The 23,228-nt window shown below is 41.8% G+C and overlaps 3 protein-coding genes across 3 annotated transcripts; 2 read left to right on the forward strand and 1 right to left on the reverse strand.

Moving 5' to 3' along the window:
• Positions 1 to 567: 567 nt before the first annotated feature.
• Positions 568 to 3,055, forward strand: LOC143548410 (E3 ubiquitin-protein ligase At1g12760-like). Its single transcript, XM_077039590.1, has 4 exons — positions 568 to 1,142; positions 1,216 to 1,341; positions 1,418 to 1,709; positions 2,519 to 3,055. Exons 1-4 carry the CDS (start codon positions 583 to 585, stop codon positions 2,702 to 2,704), a joined length of 1,164 nt encoding a protein of 387 aa, XP_076895705.1. The 5' UTR covers positions 568 to 582; the 3' UTR covers positions 2,705 to 3,055.
• Positions 3,056 to 7,545: 4,490 nt separating this feature from the next.
• LOC143548396 (putative folate-biopterin transporter 6) lies at positions 7,546 to 10,762 on the forward strand. Its single transcript, XM_077039578.1, has 4 exons — positions 7,546 to 8,196; positions 8,302 to 8,406; positions 9,788 to 9,958; positions 10,073 to 10,762. Exons 1-4 carry the CDS (start codon positions 7,546 to 7,548, stop codon positions 10,673 to 10,675), a joined length of 1,530 nt encoding a protein of 509 aa, XP_076895693.1. The 3' UTR covers positions 10,676 to 10,762.
• A 7-nt stretch (positions 10,763 to 10,769) lies between these two features.
• Positions 10,770 to 12,706, reverse strand: LOC143548397 (enhancer of rudimentary homolog). Its single transcript, XM_077039579.1, has 4 exons — positions 12,613 to 12,706; positions 11,916 to 12,009; positions 11,660 to 11,780; positions 10,770 to 10,928 (listed from the first exon to the last, which is right to left on the reverse strand). Exons 1-4 carry the CDS (start codon positions 12,613 to 12,615, stop codon positions 10,838 to 10,840), a joined length of 309 nt encoding a protein of 102 aa, XP_076895694.1. The 5' UTR covers positions 12,616 to 12,706; the 3' UTR covers positions 10,770 to 10,837.
• Between the last annotated feature and the right edge of the window lie 10,522 nt (positions 12,707 to 23,228).

Consider the following 23,228-nt stretch of genomic DNA (forward strand, 5'->3'; position numbering starts at 1 on the left):
ATATCTATATGTTTGTTTTATTATGTTAATTCATGTTTATTTGCTTTGGTTCGTTTGTGCTCGTTCACGTTTGTGAACTGTTTGTTTAAGATTTAAACGAAGGACCATGAACACGAACATGCCCGTTTTTTAAATGAACGAAAACACAAAAAAATGTTTGATTATATACTCGTGTTCGTGTTCGGTTAACGTTAAATGAACATGCACGAACATACCCCCTTTGTGTTCGTTCGGTTCATTTACAGGTCTAGTTATTAGTACCGAGTACTCTATTTAAGATATTAATTTGGTTAATTAAGAGGACGGTTATTAGTTATGGTTTATCAAAGTACTTATAACTTGAACTTCCACCTTTATAAGTGAATTTACTATTCATGATATGCGTTTTTCATCTTGGCAGGCTGAACTTCACAATATTCTCATCGTATGTTGGTTTTTTGAATTTTGAAGTTCATTGACAGCATAAAAAAACGTGCTGTTTGATTGTTTTGAAGGTGTTCTTTGCTGTTTCTATCTCATGGGTTTACTACTTCACTATTAGGCCAACATTCCAAAGTCCAAACAAACAAACCACCACTGGTAATGGATCGATCACAGACGGTTGCACACGGCGCTCATGTGATTGATATAACACAAGATAGACCGGTCACCGAGTCAAACTCACAGCAAAACGAAGATATACCTTCCACTAGTATCAATAATCCTATTTTTCAACTTCCTTTTTTGACTACAAATGGGACAAATGAAAGAACACCGTTTGCTAGAAGAGGGAACACACATCGAAGGCGCAGAAGCCCGTTGAATTCTGGTTATTGGATATCTATAGAGTTAGTTATAACCGTTAGTCAAATAATAGCAGCAATTATTGTTTTATCCTTATCAAGACATGAACATCCTCACTCTCCATTATTCACATGGGTCATTGGTTATGCTTCTGGATGTGTTGCAACTCTCCCGTTGCTGATGTGGCGTTTTTATTTTAGAAATCAATCATCAGATCAAGATCCCGTTCGGCCTCCTTCTGGCAGCCTTTCTGCAATAGCCACTTCTTTAACTCCATCTTCAAACGCAACCCCTTCAGTAGTTAACACTCACAACACCACTGGTACAACTAGACCTATAGCAGGTTTACTGAGTGCAAGGTATGTAACATGTTAATTCTTCTTTTACTAAATATGCACATGTCTGATAGCAAACATGTTGTTACTGTTGCAGACTCAAGGTACTTGTTGAATACTTCAAAATGGGTTTGGATTGCTTCTTTGCAGTGTGGTTTGTTGTTGGGAACGTGTGGATATTTGGAGGTCATTCTTCTGCTGGTGATGCTCCCAACCTGTACAGGTACAAGCCAACGCCATTTCAATCGCCACCTCATTAATTTCATTGTCTTTGATGTTGTTTTGTCATCTTTTGACAGGTTATGTTTAGTGTTTCTTACGTTCAGCTGTATCGGGTATGCGATGCCATTCATATTGTGTGCCACAATCTGCTGCTGTCTTCCTTGTATAATTTCAGTGCTGGGGTTCAGGGAGGATTTGACACAAAATAGAGGGGCCACTACCGAATCTATAAATTCTCTGCCTACCTATAAGTTTAAAATTAAAAAGCATAAACATGGACATAATAAAGAAAGCCATGCGGGTGCTAATGATGGTGGGGTTGTGGCTGCAGGAACAGAAAACGAACGGGTTGTGTCTGGAGAAGATGCTGTGAGTCAAACAGTCAATCCTTTTCTTGTTTATTTCTCGCTTAATCTACTATGGTCACTGTTTGGTTTGGCCGGTTTTGGCGGAAATTTTGGGCCGAATCACTAACTACGGTTTTGGTAAATATGAACCAAACTGCCAGGTTGGTTGGGTTGGTCGAACCAGCTGGTTCTCATGGTTTTATGGTTTGGTTTGGCAGTTAGTGGTTTTAGACAAAAATCATTTTATCGAAAGCGTAATTTTGTATTACATTATAAAAAATGATAAGGTTTGTTTATGAATATAATATGTAATATGTATATACATAACTTTATGGTCCTAAAATGAGAAAAATAATAATAAATGTTAAAACGGCTGGTACCAACTTCCAAAATGTAAACCGACAAACTGTTAAAATGAACCGTGAACCACCTATAAATTTCAAACTGGCCAAGCGGGCCAACTTTCTTTGATATTGGCGGTTTGGTCGGTTTCGACAGTTTATAAACACCTCTAATTTCTAGCTTTTATGCTTCCAATGGGTAGTTTTGGGTTATGCTTTATCTCAAACGGGTCAAACAGGTAAAATCCAAAAAAGTTGGCTTAATTAGCAAGGGGCCAAATGGGTCAAAATTTTCCCATAGTATATTATCCCTTTTTGAAAAATGCCCATAGTATTACTTTTAATGATTAAAACTGCATATGCCACTTCATTCGAGAAGTTAGATTTATTATGAATGCTATACTATTATCTTCATATTTGACAAAGGCAATTATTTATAAAAGGTAATAATATTGGGAGAAAAGTGTATTTACTGTTATTTATTCCATAGGTATGTTGCATTTGTTTGGCAAAGTATGCCAACAATGATGAACTAAGGGAGTTACCTTGCACTCACTTCTTTCACAAGGATTGTGTGGACAAGTGGTTAAAGATCAATGCTTCCTGCCCACTCTGTAAGGCTGAAGTCGGGGAGACCATTTTGAGTCCATTAACAGGATCAACGGTGCAATCATAAACATGAGTGGCTGGTTGGCTAGGTTAGTTTCGTTCACGACTTTTATATTACATATATAATCAAATCTGTTAATATACATATGGTATGACGGTTTAAAGATTGTTTTTGACTTGTTTCATAATGAATACAACCTCTAAACACTAATGACTAGTTTATTGCTTCTGGTAGGATGTATCATGATCTTGCATTTCAAATCTACAGTTTATTTGCAATTTCATGTGGGTTGGGTTAATTCTATAAAAACTATATGCTATAATTATTTAAAAACTTTTATAATACTTTTGACATGTCGTAAACATCAAATATGAAATTTCTGCAGTCATTCTTCGAGTTTTTGATCCGCAACAGAGTATTGCATGTGTGAGATACCGATTTATCAACCTAATGTGCTAAACTAAAACATATAGTTATAATGAGTAACTATATAATTGTGTTGCGCATGATTTGTGCATCTTGTGCAACATAAATTGTATATTTGCAATTTATGCCTGTGATGCATATACTGTATTTATGTATTTTACAACCAATATGCGGAAATGTAGACGAGATGCGCACATTTATTAATTCAAGAAGTGATCATCTTTATTCTTCTATGATGCAATATTGTTAGCCCACTAGTGTATAGCGATAAACCAACCATGCACAACAATTAACCGCTGACATACAAGCTATATTTAAAAGACCATGTATACCACTAGTATGCGTCATTACGTCGAACCCCTGAATAATCAGGCCCGGAAGCTGTAATGCATTGTTGTAGTCTGTTAAGAAAAATCTTTTTGTGCATCATTTTCTTGGACTAGGTAGTTAATTCATTAACAATATCCATTTAAGGTGTGTAATGGCTTCATATGAAATTTAAATTAAGAAAAATAAAATAAAAAGAATGTGAGTTGTATGTATATGATTGGTCAATGAAATTAGTTTAACAAACACCCTCACCTATGGCTTGTCGCTTGCTATTCGCCCAACCGGTCTGGGGTGGTGTTCATCAAGTTAATTGAGGTGGTGATGCCTTAGGTACTCATGTATGTATTGACTTATATCATATAAGCGAATTGTCTACTTTTCCAATTGGTTTAAACCCGACTTAGAATTAGCAATCATTTTTTTTTAAAATCGCGGGTCGGAGATGGATGCCAGTCATTCGATCAAGAAAAAGATTGCTCAAGAAAAAAGGTTAAATGCAACGTGTAGATAATTGCTCAATTTGTCCAACGAAACTTAGGGGGTGTTTGGGATTTCTTATTTTTAACAACTTGTAACTTATAAACTTTTGAAAAGTTAATAAGGTGTATGGCAAACCGTAAGGCCTTATGGATTTTAATTTATAGTAAAGGCAAAATAAAGGGGTTTTGAAAAATTAGGAATTTGTAACTTATTAACTTAATAGGTTTGATTTATCTATTACACCCATCTAACTCTCAAAAGCCATTATACTCCTTTTAAAAAGAGTGTTCTTTTTAGTCATTTTGGTTTTCTCCAACACATAAGCTAATCCAAATATTTTTTAACAAATTTCTTTTAATAAATTAATAAGTTAATAAGTACTTTCACTTAAATAAGCAATCCCAAACACACCCTTAAACTGAAGTGAACCACTTTTTGTTTGAACTAAAAGCAACCTGAAACTATAAAATTGGATTGTTGGTTTTTTGTGTAATAATTTAGCGAAATTAAGACTATGCATATATGAACTAGTGGAAAATCAAAGCAAATCGTTTTCTTAAAGTAAACGCAGGCATCAAATTCAAAGTAATTGATTTTCTCTTTCTTATGTCACGATTTTTGAACATTTTATAAAATTTTACAGATAAAACTTTACCATGTGATTGAGATTTTTAAATGCGGTCTTCTAAGATATTTTATTTGTTTGTTTTGAACGACGACTTTCATTACAAAAAAAACGGCATAACTAGCAAGATGTTAGATGCCAAAAGAACAACAAACAATTAACGAAATGTTACATCAATCTTTTCACATAAGAGATTTAAAGGACCTATTTTTAATCCAAAGGTAACCCAATGTCTTTATCATCTCTACCACTTTGAGAGCCAAATATGACTTTTTTCCACCTAAGACATTTTTGCTTTGATCTTTTGACATCCACCTAATTATTTTTATACTTTTCACAGTGATTACTTCATTTTAATATCCTTAAAACAAACACTCATGACGATAATCTGAATCTTTCAATCTTATAGTTTAAGATCCATTATTAACACTCTTAAACAATAACCATATTTTAAATTAATCTTTCTTTATCTTTGTTTAAATTCAGTTTTAACAGGACAAAGAGAAAAACAATTTTTCGCTTTTGATAACGTGATTCCATTAGTGAAATAGTTGGTCTCGTCTAACAAAGATGGATGACCCTGAATGGATTCAAATTTGGGTTTGGCTAACAATATATATATATATTATATATATATATATATACTAAACTCATTATTATGTATTTAGTGATATCATATGTAGTTGTGTGATAAAAATGTTGACAAACGAAGGAAACCTAACTCGGTCCTACACGCTCAACTTGTTCTAGATATTTAGAGTATCAAGCAAAGTACATTTAAAAATATATATTTCAACTATTAGATTTTAGATAAAGTTTTGTTTAGGATGAGATTTTTTTCCCGAATATCCGTACCCTTATCTGTTCAGTACCCGGACCGGTATCTGGGTATCCGTACCCGTCTATTCGGTACGTGTATGGTTATCTAGATTTATTGATTATAGGTACAAGTACTTTCGGGTATAGGTACGAGTACTTTCGGGTATAGGTACGAGTACAGTTAAATGACTTACGAATACTCGGTACCTGTTAGGAATATGCAGGGGTTTTTATTGGGATTTCCAAACCTTATAATTCTAACCGTGTTTTTATTGGGATATCCTCAAGGCTTCAAACGGGCTTTTCAAAACCATTGATAATCAAAATATTAAGTACTAACAGTTTTAATCAAACCAATGAAACTCTTCTTCTTCTTCTTCTTCTTCTTCTTCTTCTTCAATCAATAACTAGTAACAGTCGCCATTCAGATTTTATATTATGGTTGATTTGCTTTACTTTTAGTTTTGATTTTATGTTCTTGGTTGTGGTATTACGGTTTTGGTTTTGATATTATAGGTAATTGATACCGTACTGGTATTGATACCAAGATTAAAAGAGGTTTTTTTAGAAAAAGATAAAAGTGGTACCAAACCTCGTATCTAAAGTACCCGTACTCGTATCGATACCCGTACCCGTACTATAAAATTCGGGTATGGGTATAGATACCCAGATTTACTGATTTTTGGTACTGATACGGTACCGATCTCATATTCTCATCCCTAGTTTTGTTCCAAACTTTCAGTTATTTCGATTGTGAGACGATCTTCTATAAATTTGAACATATGGTATTACTTGAGATTTATTTTCATTACTTCCTGGCGAGATGGAAATCAATAAAAAAATTTCGAGGAGAGAACAATACATATGAAATTGTTCAAATAAAAACAGTAGCATGCATGAAAACTCGTGAAAATCAATTGTAAATTCTTTTTTTTAACTTTATTTATTTCCTTTCTTTTTTATGCTATTAATCTTTACTAAAATAGAAAACACATAAGAAAAATATGTGGTTTGCAAAATTACATATGATTATGAAAAATAATGGTTTTCACGAGTTTTCAAATCAAACGTGGTGTTGGTTGAAACTATTCCATGTGTGCATAATGTGTGTGTGCATCGCGAATAGAGTGTGGATCGCTATTGGAAAGTGATCTGACATGCGTGTCCGTTATAGGTTTTGTTAGTTCCGGGTATCTGGATTGACTCTTTACCTGTTATAGAAGAGGAACTGTGATTCATGGCATCATTATTTCTGCGTGGTGGCTCATTTGGTGTGCACGGATGAAGCGGTTTTTACAAGTGAAGTTAGTACTAGAGTTCAAGGCCAGGGCAGAGTGGTCGACCGACACCGGCCTGACACCCTGTTAAACCCGAAAATTTTGAAAAAAAATTATATACTTTTATGGGGAAAAAATGTATTTTTAATATTTAAATTCAATTACTCAACTTAAGCTTATTTTTATAAACAAAATTTTTTTGCACAAAGAAAATCATACCAAGTAAGCATATTTAAAATTTTAATTGTTTAAACCCAACAAACAACCCTTTTACTTAAGGACAAAAAAATTTAACGGTTCTCGGAGGCGGGCAGATGACCCTGCTAGAGATCTTATCTTCGATTCTATTCTTACATATTCGTTTGTGTGGATAACAATCAAATATAGAAAATGTAGTGTTAGCTATTGGACCGAGTGGATAAAAAAATCCGCTTATTGTCATGTAATTTTTTTTTTTTTGCCTAGCTTTTGCTAGGCTCGTTTTATATTATAGCCGTTAAAAAAAGAAAAAATAATGTCTGTGTTAAAACAAATATATAAAAAAAATATTAAGTGTAATGAGTAGACTCGAGCTCAATATTCGATTCATTAAGATCATTAAGATAAACGAGTTGAGGGTAGGTTGTAAACGAACCCGAACCGAACAGAACCTTATTCATGTTCGTTTGTTCAGAATTAAACTTGTTCACGAACGCGAGCCGAACAGAAATTCTTAAAAAAAAATTGTCCCAATCTGTGTATGAGAGCCTGGGACCACAAACATTTGTCTTGATTTTGCTAGAAATGATTCCAAGCTTGCTTTTTGAAATTAAGCCTTAAAAAACACGAATGATTCGAGATTTAGCAATAAACAAATCAAAATCACATTGAATAACTTATCCTTCAACTGTGATCTTTGAACACTTCCCAATTAGTCAACATATCTATTTGCAGGAAGATCAGATCTCAACATGTCCAGCTTGGAGACCCAAAGCCTCATCCCACATTCTCCAGCCACCAGCCGCCAGCCGCCGGAAACCACTCGAAACCAATGCAACCCAATAACATCACTCATACTCCAACCATTCCAATGGCTAAAAACGCTATCAACCCAACTCAACCCGTCGTTCATCCTCGGCATATTCCTCGTTTACGGCCTCAGCCAGGGCTTCTCTGGATCGTTCTTCAAAGTCGTTACCGATTACTATTGGAAAGACGTCCAAAAAATACAACCCTCAAAGGTGCAAGTGTTTATTGGACTATACTCAATCCCATGGGTCATGAAGCCTGTATGGGGGATCATGACTGACGTGTTTCCGATAATGGGCTATCGAAGACGGCCGTATTTTGTTGTGGCCGGTGTCCTGGGGATGGTGGCCGCGGCTGTGGTGGCTGAGGGTGGTGTAAAGCTGGGAGTGGCGACGGCGTTGTGGTGTTTGATAGCTATTGCGGCTGGGATGGCGATGGCGGACGTTACGATTGATGCTTGCATTGCAAGGAATAGTATCGAGTTGAAGGAACTGGCTCCGGATATGCAGAGTTTGTGTGGGGTGTGCTCGTCGGCTGGGGCGCTTGTTGGGTACGCCACCAGCGGGTTCTTTGTTGATCATCTTGGTCCTCAGGTTGGTTTGTTGCTATTACATATAATGTTTTAAATATTTTGTTGAACTTATTATGGTTTTATAAAAATAGTGATATATTATTTTTATGGTATTATGCAAATAAAGCTTGCTTTGGGAATTTTGGCAATTCCAGCAGCATCACAAATACTTTTAGGATTTGTGATCTATGAAAAGAAAGCATCTGATGACTTGTCTGCAAAGAAAAGACAGGTTAGTTTCTTCATTCAAGGGTTTCTATTAGGCTATGTGCTATGGTGGAGGGCATTGAAGCCCCGCCACCGTGCCATGTCATCGCCACATGGGCATCGGGGGCATCGAAGCCCCAAGGTATAACGCCCCTCTATGGCGAGGGGGCATCGAAGCCCTTTAACATTATCCCTCCACGAAAACCTACCCTTGCCGGAAGCTTTGCCACGTTTCCATTCGCCTTCGTACATACAGCCGTCGGACCATAGGTACTTGCCGGATCCGTGAGGTACGTTACCGGAGAAACTGCCGATGTAGAGATGCCCGGATTTCTTCGTCGATGTAGAGTCCACGGCGGCCGGAGGTCACACCTGGCTATCGTCGGATTTCTTCATCAGATTCCATATTTGCTCAAATCTGGACTTCACACCTGGCTATCGATTTCATAGGAAGGGATATTGGTTGAGAGAGAGAGAGCCCCTCCGCGCAGGCCGTCCAGAACACGCCCCACCCTCCGCGCCCCCGGCGGTCATCCTCCTCCTTCTGCGCCCCATAGCACGTAGTCTTAAGGTGCAATTAGACGTACATCAACTAAAAGTTATCGTTCGGGCCCTACGACATGAAAAAAATGTTGTACGGAGTGTACAACTCTGTCAATGACGTACACCGTTACCTCAGTTATTTATGTGTTAATTAAACACATCATTAAACATGATTTTGGCGAACGCCAACTCATACGGCCCCTATGAAACGTTTTGCCCCAATTGTTTGTCATTACATACCAGATGACCTCATCCTTATGACCATATATTCCGCCTGTCACACATATATAGTTATAAAATGTTAGTGGCTTGTGTTACTGGTGTCACATAACATCTCTTTTCTGTTATGATATTTATGGGAAAATGAGACAATCATTTGATAAACTTAATGACTAGTCCACTCAATGGATTAATTATGTTAACCTCAAGCAAATTGTAGGAACCAAAAATGTAACAAATGGAACATATAGACCAAAGTCACAATATCATATCAACGGACTATTCATGAAATTAATTCTAAAAATTTCAATTTAATCATTACATATAATTAAATCCAATTAACATAGGCTACTTGTTTCAATAATTAAAAACATTCTTGTACATTAACTGGTGCAAATCTTTTCAAGTTCTACTGTCAATATTGTCTGCGTGTCTAGGATTGAATTGTGCGTAACAGTCAGATTAATAATGGAAAAATCAATGGTTACTTTAGTAAGCAAGCTTCATCAAACTGATAAATTTTAGAGAAATATTAAAGTTACTATTAATATATTATGAATATACATTCAGATGGTTGTAGTTTATAGTCTCTTAAATAAGAAATATTTGCTTTTTTTTTTTTTTTTTTTTTTTAATAATCTCAGGCACTATTTAGCCTGGGAGGAGCACTAAAAGGCATGTATGAGACAATCCAGTTCCCACAAGTCTGGAAGCCATCACTTTACATGTACCTTTCCATAGCTCTAAGTTTTAGCACCCATGAAGGCCAGTTTTATTGGTACACCGATCCGAAGGCGGGTCCCGCATTTTCACAGGTACTTTTATTTTCATATGATCTAGATCATATACAACTACATAACTTAGATCATGCTCATATAAGAGTGTATACACACCCTAACAAAAATGACCAATTGAGTTTTTAAATACAGGAACTTGTCGGTATGGTACACGCAATCGGAGCATTAGCCTCTATTGTTGGAGTCCTAATCTACCACAAGCTTCTTAAAGACTACCCGTTTAGAAAACTGCTCTTTTTTGCTCAACTCGTGTATGGCCTCTCGGGGTTTCTAGACCTCATGTTCATCTTACGGTTGAACCTCGTTCTCGGACTTCCAGATTACCTATTTGTAGTCATGGAAGAATGCGTTTCTCATGTTGTATCCCGAGTTAGGTGGATGCCTATGATTGTATTGAGCACGAGTTTATGCCCAATCGGGATCGAAGGCACGTTTTTTGCATTATTAATGAGCATCGATAGCTTCGGTTCACTTTCCTCCAAGTGGGGCGGTGTGGTAGTTTTACACGAATTTCACGTCACAAGAACCGATTTTGAAAACTTGTGGCTGGTCATTCTTATTAGGAATCTACTGAGACTTGCTACACTGGGTTTCATTTTCCTTCTCCCGAACACGACTCGTTTTGACACACAAAATCCTAACGATATCTTGCAACCGGGAAGCAAAAGTACAGATATCGAAACGACCCGTGATAGTTTGCAATTAGTGCCATCAAAGGATAGACATGAGGTTTGATTGTATAGTTTTAATACCATGTACTTCATGTATACAACAAAATAAAGGTCGAGTCACATTCGAAATCACATATTCGGGAACTAACAATAGTTAAAATTCTAGCTCACGAATTCAGAATTTCAGATTAACAAACCAGGAAACCGGAAGCAAGATTGCTTAACATTAACGAGCCAATTTCTTCAAGTGTTGAAACATTTTGGTTTGAATCCATTCTCGGTCATTAGGAAGGTATGCCTGAATAGAATGATCATAACTGCAGGGGAAAACATTTATTGCGTGTTATAATTATTTGGAATATTGGTTTTTATTAATCCCAACTATTGCCTTTTGGTCACTGCCGGTCCCAACTAATGAATTGGCTACTGACGGTCCCAACTTTTAACGTATTTGTTCCTAATGGTACGCGACTAACAGAATCCTAACACCGTTAGTTTCAAGTCGTCGGAAAAACGTTTTTGCCGGAAAAGTCAAATTCGTTACCGGAAAACACCACCTGAACACCGCAACCACCACCAACTGACTCACCACCAACCAACTACCACAACTTAGAGCACCATCAACCGATTCAGACGATGGTTCTAGGGTTTCCGGCGACCTCAATAATTGGGGCTTTTACTAGAAAAAGGTTCCTAAAGGTCCGATACAAAGTTACCAAGATGTTTGGGATGAAAATGCTGAGTTTTCGAGAAAAAAATTGAGTTTTCGGGCCAAAAACATTTTTCCGGCGAACTGAAACTAACGACGTTAGGATTCTGTTACTCGCGGACCGTTAGGAACAAATACGTTAAAAGTTGGGACCGTTAGCAGCCAAGCAGCCAATTCGTTCGTTGGGACTGGTAGTGACCAAAAGACGATAGTTGGGATTAATAAAAGCCAACATACCTAATTATTTTGATTAAAAAGTATATAAAACTTATATGGGAAAAATCGACAAAAGTTAACCGGCAAGAGGTATTTGATGGTGGTGACAGAAATAAAACTTACACCAACGCACTCATATCAGCAAGGCCATCAATGTAATTATAGAGATCTTGGATGTCATAGGTTATGTTTCTCATGACTGGATTCAAATTCTTAATTTTCCTTTCGTATATTGCGCATATACCTGCACATACAAACCAAATGCAAGATAACATAAAACATTTAATTCCACAATATATCGAACTCTTGATATTAAACAGAAGAAAATTTATTAAATTTTGTTAACAGGTGAACGGGTAAACTAAAGTACAAAACATACCGTCCATTGCTTGGCTTATTGACTCATAGTCCATAAACGTCCTCGTTGCTCGGTTTTGAGACGCCTGCATAAGTATTATAGTGTGCCTATTCGACTGCACTCAAAACAGAATACATTAGCCTTAAAAACCAGTTTCATCATGAATTCAACTAAAATTACTAAATTTGAGGACTTATTTGAATAATTATACAGATCATAGTTTGCCAAACACTTAATTTGGGTACTTATTGTCTTATTCTTTAGTCTGAGCGGTTCAGTGGGCCGTGAATAGTAATTTTTCGGTCCGTAAAATCCAAAACTTTATTTTTAGTAGGATCTGGTTTGCTATCCAAAAGGGGTTGCGGCACGACTTGTTCTGTTTACATGACACTTCATTTTAATCATTTCGGAATATTGTGAAATACTTATTCTAGGCTTAGTGTATAATGAACTTCGTAATTAACATTTTTAACTCTATAAAAGATATCAGACTATACAAAGTAAATAATAATAATAATAATAATAATAATAATAATCAGCTTATTATCTAATTTTCAAGTGACCTAAATAAAGTCTACGATAGAAGGCCAGAAAAGAATAAAATAAACCCTGATTAAGATTAACAAACATTTCATATCAAAACTCTTATATCATATGCTTGAGATTGAAAGAAAGGAAAGATTTAAGTAAACCGCAGGATGTAAATAATTTAACTCACCATTAGAGGTTGACCGAAGTTGACCAGGGAGTGAAGAATGAATGAATGAATGAAGTCTTGTTCTTTCGGCGTCTTTTAAAAGGGAAGAAAATAAATAAGAATTTGTTTGCTCCAAGGTTCTTTAATTTGAAATTTACCTCACCAACCCCCAGTTTTGTGAGATTTACAGTATAAGTCCCTACGATTTTAGCTTTAAATAATTATATAATAATGCTACTATTACTAAATATTTTAGCTTTTTTTTTAATGTAAATAACATTTCTATCTGGCTAAATATATATTTTCTCTTATTTGTCTAACGGATACTCATACTTGTAAAAATTCTGGCTAGGCGTCAAATAATCACGATTCTTGATTAATCGATGGTCCATATTGCATTGACTGACTAGCGTTTAGCGATCATTACAACACTACGGATACTCACTCGTAAAATCACATAATAAATTTACAATATTTCTCCCTTGAAAAATTATTAACTTTTACATAAAGTTATAAATTAAATATTTCCCTAACCCCTAAATATCAATTACATATTTCTCTTTTCATATCATATTACCAATTTACCCCTCTTTAATTTACAAAACAATTTACAATACCCACTGAGAATCAAATAACCGACTCACCTTGCCGGAAACCATCGCCATTTCAAACCTGAATTGGGGTTAATATATTATGGGCGGCTGGAACCACCACCACCACCACCACTACTAACCCTCGCCATAAAAAATACCGTCAATGTTCAGATCTGAAAATGTCCACCGGCCACCCCAACCATCGTAGGACCACATCACTTAGATGCACCGATACCTGCACATAAAGGTTGTGAGGTATTGATGGTAGAGTGGGTCCGCCACCGACGATGAATTCCACTGTCGTTGGCTACGCCCAAATCCTACGACGGTTTTCTTACGAAGAACTATAATCGTATAAAACGATGACATGAAAAGAAAACTAGAAATGAAGGAGATAAATAAAATCTATTATCTCAGGATCAGTTGTTATAATACAAGAAAACACACACACACACACGACACATATGTTTCTCACCGTAGCCGTGTGTTGTTCCGGTGGGGGTTATTTGATGTTGCTGGGTTCTTTTCAGTAACTCTAGGCTCGGTCGGTTGTCATAAAGTTGGTGAGTTATGACGGCACATGACCAAATGTGTATGTTTGTTTCTCTTGCTTACGATGGTGGTCGTTGGTGGTCCAAGAAGCGGGTCTATGGTGGCTCTCAAGTTGTGATGATGCTCCGGATTGTGAAGAGGTAGGTCCCAGCAGAGCCCAGTTGGTCCCGCAAGACTCACCTTGAACAGGGACGTCTGCGCAAAGGCCATCTGCTCCCGCAGGACCCACCATGCTCAGAGAACCTTACGCGCAGTACGCAAGCTGTACACGCAGGGAAAGCCTCCCAATGGTGAAGTACCCCGCCTGTTCCCGCAGTTGCGGATACAAGCCATCAGGGAAGGCTACCCGCAGACAGCAGGGCTACACGCACAAGACAATAGCTACTTCAGTAGTCACATGAATGAATGAGCAAGGCGGGAACAATCCCGCCAAAATGAGCCAGTCCGTATGATTCTGAAAGATCTTTTGTACTATACCTACCAAGGTATGGATAGGACAGACAATCTGACCAGAACAGCCCATGAGCCAATCACAGGGTGACAGCTCACCGACAACAGTACGAGGAGGAGCACCCTCTAGTACTGTTTGTCACTATTAGCCGCTGCCTACTCACCAACTCTTACTGAGGGGCGTGCGCAGCCTACAGTTGGTAGAATAGTGTTACTATTGGCCGTAACCTATTCACCAACCAGCATGGCCTGCGTATAATCCACAGTAGGTGGGACGTGCATAATCTACAGTTGGTGGAATAGTGCAGCCGACTTTGTTACTGTTGGCCGTAACCTATTCACCAACCAGTATGGCCTGTGCATAGTCCACTGTTGGTAGAACAAGAATACTATTCAGCCGGCTGTACCTTCTAGGAAACCTACCTTCGGCTATAAATACTCCAACATCTTGGAATGGTAAGATCATCTGCTATCTTGTTATCTAGCAATCTCTTAATATACACTTATATTCAGAGCAATGTAGTCTGATTCTCACGCCGGAGGGTGGTCACAAGGAGGAACCCCCCCTTCTCAGTGACGAGCTTACGGTGTTTGTTTTGCAGGTCCCCTGAAGAACAACCGTCTCTGTTGGATCTCATTCTCGTGGGAAACATTACTTAACCCCCAGATTATCTATAATCTGTCCAGGGTTCACTTAGTGTTTCTTCATTGGCGCCATCCGTGCATAAAAGCTAGAACTAATTTAGTTTTTTCAAATTTTCTGAAGAAATGGTTAACGTTACTCCGGTCCAAAGGCCAGTAACCGACCAAGAAACCCCGGTAACAAACCCAGCAACTGGGGGGAACACCGGTGGTTATACAATCCTTACAAACACTACCCCGACTACCCAAGCCGGGGCAAGTGCAGTAAATATTCCACTGGGGTTCACCAATACCCAGCTGGAAAAACGAACGAGGGTCCCTCGCCAAACACTAGATCAAGTGAAGGCGTGGGCCGAAGCACGTCAGAAAGCGTTCCAAGCTGAATTGGACGAACGCTTGCGTTCAGTTCAACAGGCTGACGAATTCGGCAGTACTCGCCAACACCTCATTATGAACAGCGAGGGCGAGTACTCAGACGACGAGAGGGAGGAGTCCGATACCGACGCAAACCCTCGCCATAAGGCGAAAGGGAAGCGTAAGGAAACGGACTCCCAACCAAAAAGGAATTTTGGGGAAGCCTTTAAACCAACAAATGCGGAGAGAAACCCGCGTGACTTCTCCAAAACCTTTAGACCAACTGCTACGAATGCAGGAAAGTCAAAATTTGCAAGGGACATTGCGGAAGCAATCGCCCCGAGAAGTGCCAAACAAATGTCCAACATTGGCACTTATGATGGTCTATCCGACCCAGACGACCATTTGAACAGGTTCATTGCGGGGGCTACCGTCAGTAACTGGACGGAACCCACGTGGTGTTACATGTTCCAGATGACTCTGGTCGGAGCAGCCAGGGCATGGTTCGATCGTTTACCGGTCCACCACATATATGACTGGGCGGACTTTCAGAACAAGTTCAGCCAGCACTTCAGCCAGCAGAGGAAGTATACTGAAGAGCAGTGGACGATCCTCAACTGCGTTAGAGAGGAGGATGAATCTTTACTAGACTTCATCACCCGCTTCAACTCCAAGAAGCTGAGTCTGGGCAACATAAGTGAAGATCTTGTTCGCGCCGCTTTCATCCAGGGCGCCGAATACCCAGAGCTTATCCGCACATTGACGGGTAAGGACGGCATGCCATCCACATGGGATGCCATCATGACGGCAGCCAAGCGCTTTGCCGAGACGGAGAAGCAGCTGGGAAGAGATCTTCCCCAGAGTACACACCTCTACACGCAGAGGACAAGGGAGAACAACGTTAGAACCGCCCGGCAGAACAAAAAGAGGCGGCTAGGTATTTGGCAGTCAAGGATAAACTTTGACACCTCATCCAGCTCTCGCCCTCTTGTTGGCGGAAGGGACAACACACACCCTTCAAACCGAAAACACCGGTGGACGCCACTCACCAAGAGCGTCACGGAGATATTTGCAACGGAAAAATTGCCATGGCCAAAAGCCCCATTGATCCGGCAGAAACCTAATGCGGATCAAAGCAAATCCTGTGATTTCCACGGGACAAAGGGTCATGGTACTGAAGAGTGCACATCCTTGAAGGATATTGTTGAGACATTTGTCAAGGATGGAAGACTTGCACATCTCGTGGCATCAATCAAGAAGGGAGGAAGGAATGACAACCGGTACAAAGGTAACGGACGAAAGCCCGTCGACATCAGCATCAACATGGTTCACGGCAAGGTCAGAGGAAGAAAAAGACGAGTGACAGAACCATGCGCGTGGAAGGAAGCTGAGGTGCGCTTCCCGCGAGTGCCAGGAGGCCCCAGCAAAGAAGGCCCCATCGTCATCAAAAGCCAGCTGGGGCATTACATCACTTCCCGCACTCTTGCTGACAACGGCGCTTCGTCGACAGTGATGTACAAGCAGTTCTTTGACAAGCTGGATGATGAAGACAAAGAACGCTTGGAAACGGTCTACGCTTCAATGGAAGGGTTTGACGGCAGTACAGAAACCCCCCTGGGTATCCTATCTTTCCCCGTTACTCTTACCGATGGGAATCATTCACGCACAGAAGACGTGGATTTTGTCGTGATGAGAAAGCCACACCACACGTACGACATCCTATTCGGAAGAGACGGGATGGCAAGATTCAACGCCGTGGTATCTTCAGTCCACGGCATGATGGGATGGCCAACAGCTGAGGGTGTAGCGATGATCACTGGCATTCCCCAGGTATGCATCGCATCTGTCTCATCTAAACCCAAACCGAAAATGGCTAAACCAACCATCACCGAACCGGAAAAATGGGCCTTCAATGGCAAATACCCCGACCAGGCCGTTACCATTGGACCAACAATCGTTGATCCCACCCGCACCCTACTCAAACGCTTACTGCAGAAAAACGCTGACATCTTTGCGTGGGCACCAGCTGACATGACTGGTGTACCCCGAAGTAAGGCGGAACATAAGCTCAAGTGCGATCCGGCTGTTACGCCAGTCGTACAAAAGCGCAGAGTAATGGGGCCTGAACAAACTAACGCGTGTAGAACCCAAGTCAAGGAACTCCTTGACGCAGGCATCGTACGCGTTAGTAGATATCAAACATGGGTTGCAAATCCCGTAATGGTACCGAAGAATGACAAACAATGGCGCATGTGCATAGATTTCAAAGATTTGAACAAAGCATGCCCCAAAGATTGTTATCCGTTACCAGAAATTGATTTTAAGGTGGATTCGTTGGCACCATTTCGCCTTAAATGCTTCTTGGATGCGTATAAGGGGTACCATCAAATCCACATGGCCGTAGATGACCAGGACAAAACCGCATTTCGGACGCCCGATGGAACATTTTGTTATAAAATGATGCCATTCGGACTTAAGAATGCAGGGTCCACGTACCAACGACTGATGGACAAAGAGTTTCATGCCCAAATTGGGAGAAACTTGGAAGTCTATATGGATGATTTGGTCATCAAAAGCCCCGAGCCAGAAGCGATGTTGAAAGACATTGAAGAAACTTTCAACACGCTCAGAAAGATAAACATGAAGCTCAACCCGAGCAAGTGTTCATTTGGGATGGAAGAAGGGAAGTTCTTGGGAGTCATTGTAACTAAAGATGGCTTCAGAGCGAACCCTGAAAAGGTCGAAGCCATTGTTAAAATGGAATCACCTACCACCATCAAACAGGCTCAGACACTGAATGGACGACTAGTCGCACTTAATCGCTTTTTGGCAAACCATGCGGATAAGTCGTTTCCCTTCGTGTCAACATTGAGAAACTGCTTAAAGAAAACGCACTTCCGCTGGACACCAGAAGTGGAAGCAGCTTTTCAGGAGATTCGGTCACTCCTGATCGAACTCCCAACACTTACAGCACCACAAGCGGGAGAGGAGTTAATTCTATACCTTTCCGCAACAGATAGAGCAACCGGGGCAGTCCTGCTAACAGAACGAAAAGGCATCCAGATGCCAATCTATTATGTTAGCCGTGTACTAACAGACGTAGAAACCCGGTACTCTACCCTCGAAAAATTGGTCTTAGCACTTATACACGCTTCACGCAGGTTAAGACGATATTTCCAGGGCCACCCAATCACCATTCTCACCAACTTCAAACTCTCAAACGTTCTAGGCAAACCCGAATTATCGGGACGTCTAGCCAAATGGGCAATTGAATTGGGAGAATATGCAATTAAGTAGAAGCCAAGACCAGCCATAAAAGGCCAGGTCCTGGCCGATTTTATTGCAGAAGTCCCCGCTTCGCGGGAGAAAGAGTGCCAGGAGGAGGCTCAACCTTCCCCAGCACAGGACATCAATGATGTATGGCGACTCTACACTGATGGAGCAGCCAGTAACGAGGGTTCAGGCGCAGGGTTAAAATTAACCAACCCAGCAGGCCAAGAATATACTTACGCTATTCGGTTGGATTTTCCAAGTACGAATAACGAAGCCGAATATGAAGCATTCTTGGCCGGATTGAGAATTGCGCGTAAGATGGGAGTGAAAAACTTGGAAGCCCACGTGGATTCCATGCTGGTGGCCAACCAAATCAACGGGGTGTACACGGCCGTGAACGACACAATGGCCCTGTACCTCGCTCAAGCAAAAACCCTTATGCGTGATTTTAATGATTGTAAAGTCATACACGTCAAGCGCAGCGAAAATAAATCTGCGGATGCGTTAAGCAAGCTTGCATCACTAGCCTTCACCCACTTGGGAAAGGACATCCGCATTGAACTCCTCGAAGCACCGTCAGTCCCGCACAAGGAAATTTGTGTCATCCAAACCGGTACAGAAACGTGGATGACACCAATAATAAATTACCTTGCAGCAGGAACACTACCAGAGTCAAAAACACAGGCAAGAAAACTACGCTGTAAAGCACTGAATTATCAACTCGTCAATGACATCCTTTACAGACGTAACTTTCTTGGCCCACTCTTAAGATGCGTGGACAACCAAGATGCTGACTACCTCCTAAGGGAAGTACACGAAGGCATCTGTGGAGTACACGCAGGTCCCCGCGCTGTTGTAGCCAAGCTAAACAACGCGGGATACTTTTGGCCGGGGATGCATACGGATGCACTGGCATACATCAGAAAATGCAGGTCTTGCCAGCTTTACGCACCCAACACGCACCGCCCGAAGAATGAACTGGTTCCAGTCACTTCTTCATGGCCATTTCAGAAGTGGGCCATCGATGTGACAGGCCCATTTCCTACAGCAGCAGGAAATGTTCAGTTCCTAGTGGTAGCCATCGACTACTTCACCAAGTGGATAGAAGCAAAACCTTTAGCCCAAACAACCGCGAAACATATCAAAAAATTTATTTGGGAATTTATTATTTGTCGTTTTGGACTTCCACAGAATTTGGTGAGCGATAACGGCACCAAATTTGCTGACAAGAAGCTACAACAGTGGCTAAAAGAACTTCAAATCACCCACACCTTTACCTCAGTGGCACACCCGCAAGGTAATGGTGAGGTGGAAAGAGCAAATAAGAGCATTGTCGAAGGCATCAAGAAGAGACTATCGGAACACAGATCCGGCTGGGTGGACGAGCTTCCGCACGTCCTTCGGGCAAACAGAACGCTGAAGAAGGCCAGTACGGGAGAAACCCCGTTCAGCCTCACTTATGGCACTGAAGCCATGGTCCCGGTCGAAATTGGTCTACCCTCACCAAGGGTCTTGAGTCAGCCAGAAGACAATGATGCGGAAAGACGGTTGGATCTTATGCTAACCGAGGAACGCAGAGACTTAGCCGCAGTGCGTGAAGAGAACTACAAACGACAAATGCAAAAGTACTACAACACGCGGGTAAAACTCTGCAACTTCAATATAGGAGACTACATACTGCGTAACAACGAGGCTTCAAACCAAGAGCGCCCGGGAAAGCTGGCCCCGGTCTGGGAAGGGCCATACATTATCAAAGAAGTCCTGGGAAAGGGCGCATACCGGCTCGAAAGGCTCGATGGCACTCCCATCCCAAGAACATGGAATGGAGCTCAATTACGCAAATGTTATATGTAGATCAATTCCAAAACTTGTAAAGAAAAGGCCTAGAGCCACTTCTAATGGAAATGATTCTCCTTTCATAATGTGTTTACCTTTATACTTATGAACTTCCCACTGGTGCCGGTATTTACCGCATCAACGGGAAGAAGTAAGTCGTTACGTGTGGAAGGCGGCAAAACCCGCATAAACACAACGTTAAAAATAAGGGAAACCTACACGCAGGTCAGATGTAAGTAAAGTTTAGCCATCCTTGTAAGTGCAAGTGACGGTCTTACCCGCACAATTACGAACAAGGAAGCAAAACTTCAACCTATTATCTACCACGTTCAAAGGTTAACTTATCCTCAATGATGAGGAAAACCTACACGCAGGTGAGATGGTAAAGTTTAGCCATCCTACTACGTGCAAGTGACGGTCTTACCCGCACAATCACGGAAGAGGAAGCAAAACTTCACACCTATCTACCACGTTCAAAGGTTAACTTATTCTAAACACTTGGAAAATTGCTAATTTAAACTAAAGTATGTAAGTCATAACGTTTATAAAGCAAGGAATCCAACGAATCAAGCGGTCTTAGCCGCACAAAGATTTACATTTCATAAATATTCGTTACAAGAATGGCCGGGTAACTACCCGCCTACAAGAAAGTAAATCTATACAAACTAAATCTATCCTAGCAGCGGGAAGGGATCTTCAGGATCAGGCTTCAGGGCCACTTACACTTGGACCAGCGCCGTCAGTAGAGCGTGGCTGTTCAAGGTAAGCCTTAAGGATAGGTAGCCCATCATCAGCAGCAGCAATTTCATTCACCTTCTCCACCACCGGATGCGGGAAGGCGGCGTATTGATTTACTGCTTGTTCATATATGGCTTCGGTATCTACATTGTACAAAGGGAAGTTGGATGGCGGGACGCCTTTCTCAACAAACCCTAGACCAAGCAGGAAGCCGACCCGTTCCCCATCCTCGTGAGAAGTGTTGAGGGCTGCGCTCATTTCATCGTCGTAAGATGTCTCTGAGAAGACCCGATGCACAACCTACATAAGAAAATATACAAGTGTTAACACCCTATTTACAAAGAAAAGCGTGAAGACATGAAGATAGACTTACCTGAGACAACGCTTCTCGAAGAAGCCATTCCTTGGCAACCAGAGCTTCTTGAAGGGCGGCTTGAGCTTGGGTGCAGGCGCGTTCGGCTTCGCTTTTGTTAAGGTTGGCAAGTAGAACTTCCTTTGCGGCAGCCTCTTCGACGCCCTTAAGCTTCCGCTCGGTATGGTCAAGCACGCCCCTCTGGTCCAAGATCTCCTGGAGCTTCTTGGCATCTTCCATCGCCAAGGCATCATGAGCATGTTGGAGAGCCTCTAATTTGGCCTTGAGCTCCTCATTCTCCACGCGTAAAGGCTCAGCAACGGCTTCAGCCTTGGTGGCCCTCTCGGTTGCGTTCCTCGCAGTCTCCTTAGCCAGCCGAAGCTGTTCGTTAACAGCTTGGGCAGCCTTGGAGCGGGCCTCGAGTCGCGCTTGAACCTCAACCTCGAGGGCCTTGAAGGCCTTTTCCTTCTCCGCAGCAGCTGCGGACAGCTTTTGGTTCTCCTCCCGAAGAGCCCGCGCTTGAGATACTTCCTTGGCGCGAGCTGCTTTCAACTTGTCGTTTTCACGACAAAGCAGCTCGACGCGCGGCTGCATCCGGGCTTGGAGAACCCGAAGCTCGTTGGTTAGCCTACCCTCCTGGTAGCTAGCCATGGCTTCCCCCAACGCACCATGGGGAGCAGCGTGGCGAGCCCATTCCACGCACTCCACAGGGGTACGAAGGGTTGTTCCTCGGCGTATGTTCCATCGCGGAACATACACTTCATTGGAATCCGACACTGCAGAAAACAAAAAGCAGTTAGGAAAAGATGATAAAAAATGTAGAAAAATGGGCCAAAAGAACCCTACGCACCTGTAGGGTCAATTACAGGCCGATAGCCGCCGAACCCATCACCTGAACCCAATGGAAATCCATCCAAGAGGTCAGGCAGATGGGAAGGTGGCGGAGAGATGCGAGAAGCCCCACGCGTACCTGATGGGCCGGCCATCGTTGCCGGTGGCGGAGGCATAGTAGCGGCCGCCGTGGTCGCCGTCGCGGTCGCCGCCGCAGAATCTGCGGCAATCGTAACCGCCGGCTCGGTGAAAGATGCTGTAAAAATTGCACTTACCACCGGCGGCGACGTCATCTCTGCTGGAACAGTCGGCTCAAAGGAGTGAGCAACTGAACCAGCGGAAGCAGGCGCAGGCGCCTGGGTCGACGCCTCAGGTAGGCTGACCAAGCCTACCGTCATTGGCGGAGAGGTAATACTCGGCCCCTGACCCTGGAATGCGCCAACATCCACGCCTGCGTAAAGAAGAAAAGTGTTAAAAGACAAGGATTAAACTACGAAGATAAAAGCTAAGAGAAAGTTGTACTTACGGGTTTTCTTGAGCTTGAACGTACGGACGGGCGGGGACGAACCCGATGGAGCCGGTCTCTTGATGCCGGTCACCGTCGTCGTCATTGGTTCTCCGGAAGTAACAGTCGTAGCCTCCGGAACAGTGGTCTTCTCACCACCGGGGTTCCCCGCCACCTCTTCACTATCTGACTCAGTGTCAGATAGAAGCACTGGATCGGCTGTGGAGGCCGCCTTCTCCTTCCCTTTCCCGCCGGCAGCCCTCTTCTTCCGCACTAACGGAGGACCATCTGCGGATTCCTCAGAAGAAGACAGGATGTCAGGAATTCCAGCAGCGGGTACAGCACTGAGGGGTGGAGGAGAGAATAATGCCTTACCTGGCCGCCGGTGGCTCAGGATCTCGTGGCCCAGCGGATAGACCTCCACAAACCGATCCGCTGTTTGCTCCAGGATGGGCAACTCGTTCTCGTCAAGAGCACGAGTACCCACCCGCACGGGACCGTCAGCTTCCCG

The sequence above is a fragment of the Bidens hawaiensis genome, unplaced genomic scaffold (genome assembly GCF_021521415.1).
Source record: "Bidens hawaiensis isolate Kalapana, Puna unplaced genomic scaffold, B.hawaiensis_p1.1 tig00015117_1, whole genome shotgun sequence".
Classification (NCBI taxonomy): Eukaryota; Viridiplantae; Streptophyta; class Magnoliopsida; order Asterales; family Asteraceae; genus Bidens; species Bidens hawaiensis.